This window comes from Phodopus roborovskii, unplaced genomic scaffold, assembly GCF_943737965.1.
Source record: "Phodopus roborovskii unplaced genomic scaffold, PHOROB, whole genome shotgun sequence".
Lineage (NCBI taxonomy): Eukaryota > Metazoa > Chordata > Mammalia > Rodentia > Cricetidae > Phodopus > Phodopus roborovskii.
Genome location: NW_026126483.1, coordinates 474,505 through 486,805, shown reverse-complemented (window position 1 = coordinate 486,805; position 12,301 = coordinate 474,505). Strand labels below are relative to the sequence as shown.

The following is a 12,301-nucleotide window of genomic DNA, read 5'->3' as shown; positions in this document are numbered from 1 at the left end:
TTCAATATTGTACTTGAAGTTCTAGCTAAAGCTATAAGACAACAAAAGGAGATCAAGGGCATCTAAAATGGAAAGGAAGAAGTCAAACTGTCTCTATTTGCAGATGATATGATAGTTTACATAAGCGACCCAATAAACACTACCAGGGGACTCCTACAGCTGATAAACAACTTCACAAACTAGCAGGATACAAGATAAACTCAAATCAGTAGCCCTACTTTATTCAGACGACAAAGAGGCTTAGAAAGAAATCAGAAAAATATCACCCTTTACAATAGCCACAAACAACATAAAGTATCTTGGGATACCGCTTACCAAACAAGTTAAAGACCTATATAATAAGAACTTTGTGGCTTTAAAGAAAGAAATTAAAGAAGATACCAGAAAATGGAAAGATCTCCCATGCTCTTGGATAAGTAGGATAAATATAGTAAAAATGGCAATCTTGCCAAAAGCAATCTACAGATTCAATGCAATCCCCATTAAAATCCCACCACAATTCTTCACTGACCTTGAAAGAATAATAATTAACTTTATATGGAAAAACAAAAGACCCAGGATAGCCAAAACAACCCTGTGCAACAAAAGAAGTTCAGGAGGCGTCACGATCCCTGACTTTACGCTCTACTACAGAGCTATAGTTCTGAAAACAGCCTGGTATTGGCACAAAAATAGATAGGTAGACCAATGGAATCAAATCGAAAATCCTGATATTGACCCACACACCTATGAACACCTGATTTTCGGCAAAACAGCTAAAAGAATACAAGGGGGCGAGGAAAGCATCTCCAACAAGTGGTGTTGGCAAAATTGGATGATGGTGTGTAGAAGACTGCAGATAGACCCATGTCTATCACCATGCACAAAACTCAAGTCCAAATGGATCAAAGACCTCAACATAAATCCAGCCACACTGAACCTCTTAGAAGAGAAAGTGGGAGGTACCCTTGAACAAATTGGTATAGGAGACCACTTCCTGAACATAACTCAAGTAGCACAGACACTGAGATCAACAATTAATAAATGGGACCTCCTCAAACTTAGAAGCTTCTGTGAGGCAAAGGACACAGTGGATAAGACCAAACGGCAGCCCACAGACTGGGAAAAAATTTCACCAATCCTACATCTGACAAAGGGCTGATCTCCAAAATATTCAAAGAACTCAAGAAACTAGTCAACAAAACACCAAATAATTATTAAATTATTAAATTATTAAAAATGGGGTACAGAACTGAAGAAAGGATTCTCAATAGAGGAAATCAAAAAGGTTGAAAGACACTTAAGAAAGTGCTCAACAGCCTTAGCTATCAGGGAAATGCAAATCAAAACAACTTTGAAATACCATCTTACTCCTGTCAGAATGGCTAAAATTAGAAACACCAATGACAACTCATGCTGGAGAGGATGTGGAGAAAGGGGAACACTCCTCCATTGCTGGTGGGAGTACAAACTTGTACAGCCATTTTGGAGATCAGTAGGGCAGTACCTCAGGCAAATGGGAATTAGTTTACCACAGGACGTGGCAATCCCCCTCTTAGGCATATACCTGATCGGAGATGTCATTTTGTAAATATGTTTCTCATAGTGGTTAATGAATAAAGCACTGTTGGCCTATAGGAAAGGAAGATAGGAGGGACTAGGAGACAAGGAGGAAAGAGGAAGGAGGAAGGAGTCGTCAAGATGGAAGACGGTGAGTGTAGAACGCCAGTGGCCTCTCTCTCCAGTAAGATAAGACCACGTGGAGATTAATAGAAATGGGTTAATAATTAGAACAGAGCTAGCAGATAAGAAACTAGTACCTGGCCAACAGCATTATATCTAATAAAGAGTCTCTGTGTTAATTGGGGCTGGTGTGGCGGCGGCAGGACCAGACCAGCGGCGGAGGAAAAACTTTACTCCTTACATATACCCAAATGATCCACATCCATGCAACAAAGACATGTGCTCAACTATGTTCATAGAAGCATTATTTGTAATAGCAAGAACCTGGAAGCAACCTAGATGCCCTTCAACTGAAGAATGGATAAAGAAGATGTGGCACATCTACACAAAGGAATACTACTCTGAAGAAAAAATAATGGAATCTTGAAATTCGCAGGCAAGTGGATGGCACTTGAAGAAACCATCCTGAATGAGGTAACCCAGTCACAAAAAGAGGAAGATGGTATGTACTCGCTCATATATGGATTTTAGACCTAGAGCAAAGGATCATCAGCCTATAATTCACACCACCAGAGGAACTAGGATACAAGGTGTATTCTAAGAGATTCATATAAGGTTCCTCACAGAAGGGGGAAGGGACAGGTCCCTCAGAACACATGGGAAGTGGGGGGGGGTGCAGTGAATGGAGGGAAAACTAGAAGAAAGAGAAGGGGAGGGGAGGAAAGCATATGCAACTAGGAAGATTGAGACAGGGTAGGAATAGAAGACGAGAGAGAGAGAGAGAGAGAGAGAGAGAGAGAGAGAGAGAGAGAGAACATAAAAGAGGGAGCCATTATTTGTTTGAAGAGAAAACTAAACCTAAAGAAAGGTCTAGAGACCTACAAGACTGTCTCCAACTAACATTTTGAGCAACAGTGGAAAGTGTACCATAAATGCCCTTCCCTGATAATGAGATCAACAACTAACTTATCCCCCATCATGGAGCCCTCATCTAGTACCTGTTGGAAACAGAAGCAAACACCCATAACTAAACACTGAGTCGAACTAGAATCCAGAGGCAGAGAGAGAGAGGACAAGACCAGGTTGCAGAAATACAGCTGACCTGAACAAGGTGGAGCTAACGCCCCCAGCCCAGACTGATAGATGATAATCCAGCATGGGACTGACTCAGAGCCCCTGAATATGGGTCTCAGCTAGAAGGACTGAGAAGTCTAAGGGACCTCAGACAGTGGAACCAGGATGTATTCCTGGTGCACAAAAGGACCTTGCAGACACAATCCCCATGGAGGGATATTCCCTTAACCTAGAGACAGGAGAGAAGTCCTAGTCCCTACTTCAAATGACTTGACAGATTTACATGACGCCACCTGGATGGCATAGCCCTACTTGTGGAATGGGGGTGGAGGAATGGGAGGGGAGGGTGGTCAGGATGCATGTGAGGGGGGAGAGAGGGTAAGAGGGAGGGAGGGAAGGAGGGAGAGAGGGAGACGGAACTGGTATCGACATGTAAAATAATAATAATAATAATAATAATAATAATAATAATAAAGTCTAAAAACAAACAACAAACAAAATCACTGCCCCATCCATGCAGGCAATTATCTAATATAATCTATTGCAGAAAATTATCTAATGTAATCTGTTATTAGCTTGCTAGCTGATCACCCATAGGAACTGCCTTACTGTGGGCTTAATGTCGGTCTCTGTTGCTGGGAGATTGAGCAACAGGCACAGATGTGGGACTTGGTGAGTGGTGTGTCCATGTGTAACTTCTGACAATCTTCTAATCCGGTGTTGTCAGTCAGTTGTTTTCCTCTTTCAGGAGGTATCACAGGAGTTGATTATACTGCTGACATTATGTTGATTTGCCTGCATGAGCGGTACCATCCACTATTGACTTACTGGAAAAAATACTCTGAATAAAGACCCAGATGCCAGCAATCTCCTGAAACATTGTCACAACAAACCCAGAAGTATAAGTTACCATTTTTCTCATAGTTTTTCAATAGGATGAAATTGACAACCAAAATGTACCCTTACAATGCATGTACTTGATCATACTCTATACCATTTTATTTCATAACCAGGATAAAAATTCATCTTTTAAACCCAGTATTTGTTCAGCTGAACTTCAAACCCATTGTGGACTCATGGCTTTTTTCTATTTTAGATTTTTAAAGTTTGTAGTTTTGCCTAAGCCTGTCCAATTATTTCATGGTGACAGTAGTAAGAACTTACATTTGCCTCTTCAATAAGCCCACAGAGAGATACTGCCCTTGGGGGATCACTCCTATAAGGGTCATCTGGGCCTGATTTAGATGGTGAGATTTTTCAAGTTGAGGCATAACCTTTTGATATGGCTCAAGGCAACATTACAATAAAGTAGGGGGAGGGGCTTTGGATGGGTTGACCATGTTTTGCATGTGTGATGACTATAACTGTTTAGGGGTTGGATGGTGGACTACAGTTGGCAGAATTCTAAGATCACTCCTAAGATATCCTAACCCTGGTACATGCAACCTGTTTCCCAGTTAAATAGGAAGTTATCAAGGGAAAGTGATTGAATCACACAAGCCTTTAAATCTGTTTAGGGGTCACAGATGAAGCAGTCAGATAGATGCAAGATGTGAGATGAACTCAGCATGGAGGAGATGCTGACTGCTGGTTTTGGATATATGAGAGGACATGTCAATTGTTTTTTACTGTTAGGGGACTTCATAACAATAGATTCCTACAGTAGACAGTCTTTAGTGACTAGTTCTTTAGCTTAGCATGTTTTGTTGAAATTAATCCAAGTGACTTAGTCTTTCAATGCCTCCTTCCTTTTTAATTCTGAGTAGTATGCTTTATGTTACTAAATGCAGCATGCACACTCTTTCTAAACATTCTGTTATTCTGAATAAAACTTATGCAAATATTTTTCTCCAAATCTTTTTATGCGAGTGTATTATTTTTTCCTTGGGATAAGTGCTATTCTTCAAAGCAGACATTACTTTCCTTCACTGAATTACATTAGTACGTTGACCCCAAAATGTTTAGAAGCTAGGGTGATGGATCAGTCAGGAAAGCATTTGGAACAGTAGTGACCTGAATTCAGAACCCAGTACCCATATAAAAAGCAAGGTGTTAAAGCGTGATAAGTAAGAATCTGGGAAACAATAGGCTGACGGATGTTTATTCCGTGTGGGGGGGGGGAATCACTTACACCAGAAACAGATAACCACTGCAGGTTCCAGTTTCAAGGGTGCCTCCAGATGCTCTCTATCTCCTGACTTGGAAGTAAGAGAGCATGCTGGGGTCCGGAACCCCAGACCTAGTCCCACCAGGTGACACTCACACTGTCCCCACACCCCCAGTGGGCGTGGTCAGTGCAACAGGTGCAGGTGGGGTGGATATCTTACTATAAAGTGTGGTGATATGTGTCTGTCATTCTGGTATTGGGAAGAGGATAGATTCTTGAGGTGTGTTTTCCAGACAGTCTGGCCTAACCAGAGTGGCCCAGGTTCCATGAGAGTTGCTTACTTAAAAACTAAGGCAGATAAGGTGGAGAGCAATAGAGGAAGACACTCAACATTGACCTCTGGATTCCACATATGTGTAACCACTTTCTCCCAATCTGAGCATAGGTACAGACATGCAGCACACACAAACACACACACACAATTTAGTCATAGATTCATAGATGAACATGTGTTTCTGGAAGTCCTGCTTTCTTCCACTGAAGGGTGTGCTTGGTTATTTACCAATACTACATTCTTTACTGTAGCTTGATGCTTTCTCAGCAAGCTTATTCTCTTAAGAAAAAAATTTTTGCAATGTGAAAATACAAATTTCTCAATTAGAGTAGCCATATCAGTTTGAAGTTTGAAGCAATTTCTTTGAGAGAAAATACCATTAATTATATTAAGGGGACTTATTTCCAAAGAAAACCCAAGCTTTCTTTATAATAGACATGCACCAAAGCATTTACAAACTGTATTAACATTCCCAGACATTGTAATTGGAATGATGTCTTAAGGTAATAAGGATTATTAAATGAGTCCCACGTCTTAGTATTATATGGTAATTTCTAAAAGGATGTTTTCACAAGTTACTACCTGGGATATATAGTGTTCCAAATAGCAGAAGTTTTACTTTGATTGCATTACTAATTGAGGTATTCTTTTCTACATCCCAGTTCCAGGGCTCTGTTCCTTCCGATATGGACTGGCTATCCTTTTGCACTTCTGTAATATTGTCATCACGGCCCAGAGAGTGTGCCTGAACCTCACCATGGTAGCTATGGTGAACAGCACCAAACCACCCCATCTGCCTAACGGATCTGCAGTGGAGATACTGGATGATGTAAAGGTACACTGAAAGTATAAAGCATACGTTTAAAGCTTTACTTTGTTAGCTAGTTTCTACAGAGGCCATATAGTATTTGTAAGATAATAATAGTTAGAAAATGAAACCCAAGTTTTAGTCTGAGTAAGAACCTAAATGAGCATATTCTGTGATTACAGAAAAGGTCAAAGACTGGAGAGATGGCTCAGCTGTTAAGAGCACTAACTGTTGTTCCAAGAGTCCTGATCAGGTTCAATTCCCAGCACCCACATGGCTGCTCACAACAGTCAATGCCTGTTATCCTGTGGGATCTGATACCCTCTTCTGGTGTGCAGACACACATGCAGATAAAACACCTAAAATACATAAAGAAACCTTTTAATAAGAAAAAAGAATAATTCGACATTTTGGAAGGGCTTGTTCTAGGACTTCAAGTTAAAGAATAGCAAAACCCAAGAGTTAGCACTTCTTTAGATAAGAACTTTGGAAAAGAGATGGGGGCAAAAAAAGAAAAAAGAAAAAAGAAAAAAGAAAGGAAGGAAGGAAGGAAGGAAGGAAGGAAGGAAGGAAGGAAGGAAAAGCCGTACATAGAAAATGAAAGATATGGTTAATATTGATTGTAACTTGACAGGATCTAGGATCACCTAGGAGACATGCCTCTGGACATGTCTGTGAGGGAGTTTCTAGATTGTGTTAACTGAGGTGGGGCAACTCACTCTAATGTAGATGACAGCATTCAGTGTGCTGGGATGTTAGTATGAATAAAAAGAGAAAACAGGCTGAGAATCAGCATTCATTTCTCCTTCCTAACTATGGGTACAAAGCAGGTATCTCATCCCTGCTGAAATATCTCCATTATCCAAAAGAATTGGACACACTTCTGGTCCCAAGCATTTCAGACAAGAGATACTTAACCTATAATTAAAACTATCAATGATTAAATGTAAATACATATGTAAAAATGACATTATATGATAATAAAGTTATCTTGAGAAAACAACGACAACAACAACAGACACTTTAGGAAGAAGGGGAACTACTTTACACAGACTGACCAGCAAAACCACATTCCTGAAACCCATGAACACCAGATTTTATCTCCAATGCAGAGTCCTTAGACATGTGTCCCTTTCTTTCTTTCTTTCTTTTAGAATCCTGTGTATTCCTGGAGCCTTGATATTCAAGGGCTTATTCTCAGTTCTATCTTCTTTGGTATGATTATGGTTCAACTTCCTGTTGGGTACCTAGCTGGAAGATACCCAATGAAGAGAATAATTGGGTCCTCATTGCTCCTCAGCTCTGCGCTATCCCTGCTTATCCCACAAGCAGCAAAAGTTGGAGCAGCTTTGGTCATTGTGTGTCGAATACTCCAGGGAATAGCACAGGTATTAAGACATGGTTAAAACAGACAAAGAACTTGGATTCAGAGTGTTAGAGTTCAAAAGTCCTCATCTTTTCATTTCAGGGGATAGTGTCAACGGGCCAGCATGAAATATGGGTCAAATGGGCACCTCCCTTGGAAAGGGGCCGACTTACTTCTACGACTCTATCAGGTAAATACTTAAGCTAAGAATGGTTAAGTCCTGCTTTTATCTCCTTGTGGCATGTCCTTCTAAGAGCCACTAGAAACCTGTGCTCTGAAATTTTAGGGGCTTAGAAATATCCCCTGCAATATTATTGTTTTAATTAAAGGGGAAGATGCAACTCAGTGGATAAAATGTTTGCCACACAAGCATGGGAACCCTGGCACCCATGTAAAATAACAGGTATGGGAGCACACACCCAGCACAGTTGACCCAGAGACAGATGTAGGCCAAAGGCTCACTGACCAGCCAGCCCCACTGAAAGAGTGAGTTTTAAGTTCATTGAAAAGTCTCAGTACAGAGATCAAGAAAAAACAACAACAACAACAAAAAAAAAAACACTGGACTTAAACCTTTGGCCTCCAAATGAATACACATGGACACACACACACACACACACACACACACACACACGTTTTAGAATGAAAAGTGTTCTTGCCTCAAACAACTGCAAAGGAGAGAAGAGAGAGACTTTCTCTGTTCCTTCTGAGCATTGGAAACATGAACTTCTTTCATGGAGACTGTTCATCACAACACAGAGGTTTATTGGCTGCATTTTCAGGTGCCTTTGCTAAGTTAACAGGGATGTTCTCTGTACTCTTTGATTAGGGTTTGCAATGGGACCATTTATTGTCCTGCTTGTGAGTGGATTCATCTGTGATTTTCTGGGCTGGCCTATGGTTTTCTACATTTTTGGTGAGTATATACTTTTTTAAATAAAACCTCAGTAAGGCATCAAAACTTAAGAATACACAAGAATATAAATATAATACAACAATTTATATTAAATCCCTATTAAAATAAACCTGAAGCGGGGGGGGGGAGGATACAGAGAGAGGTGGTGGAGAGGGACTGGGAGGAGGAGAGGGGAAACTCTTGGGGTTGTAATAGCAATAATAATAAACAGCCCACAGTCTTCACTAAGGGAAAGAGAAATCAGAATTCAAGAGGCTGATGATCAGAAATGCAGTTCATAATTTCCTGCACACTTTACATAACTACATGTTACAGTTTGGTATATATTATGTAAAAAAAATTCTCTGAGAGAACAGACTATCATAATTTTACCTATACTGATTTCTAAAAGGTCATATGACAAGTTATATATAATCCATACCTGTAGTGCTAGGCCATAAGCAAACATAGTAACATCTTTAGGAGAAAATATAGTTCACAAATTGGAGTAAGTAATCAGAATAAAGAACAGATGTTGCCAAGTGAATTATACAATCACTGTTGGATTCACGCTATGGTGTCTGCCCCCTAGTGACTAACTTCCTCCAGTAACACTCCCTCCATGTCCCAAGGTTCCACAGCCTTTCACTCCTGTGCCACCATTTGGGGACCAAGTGTCCCAACACAAGAGCCTCTTGGACATTTTATTCTCAAGTCAGATATTTTATATTCAAGTCACATTGCTCAAAGTCACAACTATGGCAAACTTGGGATTTTTAATATTTTACTTTTTTTATTGTCTCATTCTTTTCTATTGCTGAGATAAGACATCATGACCAAGGCAACTTATTTAAAAAGCATTTAATTTGGGGGTCTGATTACAGTATGCAAGGCCAAGTTCGTGATTGTCATGGTGGGGAGCATCCAGGAGGCAGAGAGAGAGACATAGACAGGGGTGGGGTGAGGTATGGTGTGGGCTTTTGAAACCACAAAGTCTGCTCCCAATGACACATTTCCTCCAACAAGGCCTTCCTTCCCAAACAGTTCTACCAACTGAAGACCAAACATTCAAACACATGACTCTATGGGGGCCATTCTCTTTCAAACCTCCATATTTACCAAGCAATTACTTTGAAAGACAGACTGTAAATTTATAGGGACAATGTCATAATATGAAGTTAGGTTACAAGAGCTACTACTACTACCCTTCCCTCGAGCCCAAGAAAGCAGTGAACCAGAGCTGTCCCATAGACAAAAAGTCCCATAGACTGGATGCCTGAGGAATGCCTCTCTTTATTCACAAAGGAACATATATAAGGAGGTAACTCTAGGAGGGAGATGTGGCAGGTTTGAAAAGATACTTTGTTCTCACTCACTCTCTCCCTCTCATCCCTTCCCAGGCTTTCTATTGGCCAAATTCAATAGAAAGTAGGGGGGCTGTTGATATTTTTTCAAGCCATCTATGGCTAACTGAGTGTCAGAAGGCTACAGAAAATGCCTAATCCCCTAGTGTGCTAAAGGCAGAGTCAGAATAGGGAAACCTGTCTACTCTTGCAGTGGTGGTTAAAATTGTGTAGCTGTCTAGCTCTGTGAAAGCTCAGCATGACATGCTCTTGAGGTAGGGAGCCATTACAAATCTAAAAATATAAAGGTCCAATATTAGGGAATCCTAAGTGAGTGGATGTCCACTCACTGGATCAGGACAGAACAAAGGGCTCACTGACCTAAGCATCTCAGTAAAATTCACTCCATATCAAGGGCCAACAGAGGTGACAAAGACTGTCAAAATGTAAGCCTCAGAGGGGCTCAGAGAAGAAAGAGACCACGTAGGTTCTCAGACTGATGCTCTGAAATGTGCCTAATCCAAAACTCTAGGTAGAACTTCCTTGTAACATGTGATTCTCTGATAGGTATTCTTGGCTGTGTTCTGAGTCTTTCCTGGTTCCTTCTGTTCTATGATGACCCCAACGACCACCCATATATGAGCAGGATTGAGAAGGACTACATCACATCCTCTCTTACCCAGCAGGTAGAACACCCAGCTCTTCTAGATTCTGATCCAAAGAAAACACATTCCAGATGATCCTCATTTAGAATGTTTCTTGATCTCTTTCCCAGGTCAGTTCTCGCAGACAATCTCTGCCAATGAAAGCTATGCTTAAGTCTCTTCCACTCTGGGCTATTATCATCAATAGCTTTGCTTTCATATGGACCAACAGCCTCCTGGTTACATATACTCCAACATTTATCAACACCATGCTTCATGTTAATATTAGAGAGGTGAGTGTACCATCTTTTCTCATGGACTCTCTCTTTATTTCTCTGTGTCTTGTGACTATAGACTCAGTCTTTGCCTGCTTCCTACACGGGCCATTGTTCTCTACCTGGAGATGCATGCTTTCCTATATGGGAACTCTGCCCAGACAAAGGGTGTTGGCATAAATACAATGTCTGCAATTCTACCACCAACACACATGCAGGTACATTTCCACAGTCCCCCAGTTCCCTTCAATATATGCCTTATATGTGAATGCCTGCCTGCCATCTTAGCAAGTAGGAAGCTGAAGCAGGCAGATCGCTTTAACTTTGAGGCTAACCTGGTCCACAGTGTGATGTTTTTACCTAGAAGGAGGAGGAGAAGGAAAAGGAGGAGGAGAGGAAGGAGATAGCTTGACATTCTTCAGTGAATGGAGTGAGTCCTAATGTGAAATTTACTGAGCCAGCCCCTGCCACTGTTCCCAGATCTTGTCAAACCACTGTTCCTGGAATAGGGTCTTACTCTTAAAGGATTCACATTGCTCATCTGACACTGGGAGTCAGTTGTGCTTGGAACTTCTTATCATATGCTATCAACGTAACCAGAAAAGACTTCCTTAGAAATGGTGTCTGGGCTTCCAACTTGGGAAACATTCTTCAGTGGACTTACTGCCTCAGCTAGTTGCCAGCATAGTATTGTGGTCATACAAGCTCTCATTGATTCAATTTTATCTTAATGGAACCATGGAGTCATTTCTAGACTTCACCATGGCCAATTAGAGCAAATGTGCAATTGTCTGTCACGAATTATCAGTATCATCTGTATCCTCTATCATTTTCCTGCTGACACTTCCTGATCTCAGCAGTCTTCTCTTGCAGTTTCCCAGGTCGTATGACACTAAGAACAAAAATCTGTAGAGGATGGCGACAATTCTTACCAACCTCAAAACTATGCTTCTCTTTCATTGGAACTTGTGTTCCTAAACACAGTTCTAGTGCTGCATGTACCTGGATGGTTTCCTGTATCACAGTACACATTTAATTAGATGGGACTGGGGAATGAACCCAATACCTTGTGCATACCAGACAAGAACTATAACACTAGTCACATCTTCAAGTCCCAAGTACACATCAGTTACTGAATTTCACTGAAAACACTGTACAGGGATGCTTCTCCATCATATACACTCAGAATGATGTTTCTTCCTCAGAATGGACTGCTGTCTAGCCTCTCCTATCTGCTTGCCTACATCTGCGGTATCGTATCAGGTCAGCTGTCAGACTTCTTCCTGTCCAGGAAGATTTTCAGCATAGTTAACATCCGAAAACTCTTCACCACACTAGGTAAGGAACAGCCAGGGCAGGACAAACACGTGGGGACTCCTTCCACCCTGTGTTCAGAAGCACCTAACTGTATGGTCTGAATCTTTTTGCAGGGATTCTCTGTCCTGTGATCTTCACCATGTGCCTGTTCTTCTTGAGCTCCAGCTTCTACAGCATCATCATTTTCCTGACACTTGCCAATTCAACACTCAGCTTTTCCTTCTGCGGACCACTCATCAATGCTTTGGATATTGCTCCCAGGTAGGGCTCTCTTAAAATGTATTTATTTTTGCATTAATAAACAAAAGTGCATGCATTTATTGTATACAGCCTGATGTTTTGAAGTGGATGCATTGTAGGATGATTTAATAGAGTTAAGTAACATATATATTACTCGTGTAGCTAATTTTTTTGTAATGAGAATTCTTAAAATCTATCATAGTAGCTGTCTTCAAGAATACAGCACATTGCTGCTA

At 40.9% G+C, this 12,301-nt stretch overlaps 1 protein-coding gene across 1 annotated transcript in view; it reads left to right on the top strand.

The window, feature by feature from the left end:
* Nucleotides 1-12,301, top strand: part of Slc17a1 (solute carrier family 17 member 1) — a 36,173-nt gene that overhangs the window by 8,173 nt on the left and 15,699 nt on the right. Inside the window, exons 3-10 of the mRNA XM_051194560.1 lie at nucleotides 5,840-6,012; nucleotides 7,140-7,373; nucleotides 7,454-7,541; nucleotides 8,181-8,267; nucleotides 10,157-10,275; nucleotides 10,365-10,526; nucleotides 11,714-11,846; nucleotides 11,939-12,086. Coding sequence (XP_051050517.1) covers nucleotides 5,840-6,012; nucleotides 7,140-7,373; nucleotides 7,454-7,541; nucleotides 8,181-8,267; nucleotides 10,157-10,275; nucleotides 10,365-10,526; nucleotides 11,714-11,846; nucleotides 11,939-12,086 — 1,144 coding nt within the window. The remainder of the gene's footprint in view (nucleotides 1-5,839; nucleotides 6,013-7,139; nucleotides 7,374-7,453; nucleotides 7,542-8,180; nucleotides 8,268-10,156; nucleotides 10,276-10,364; nucleotides 10,527-11,713; nucleotides 11,847-11,938; nucleotides 12,087-12,301) is intronic.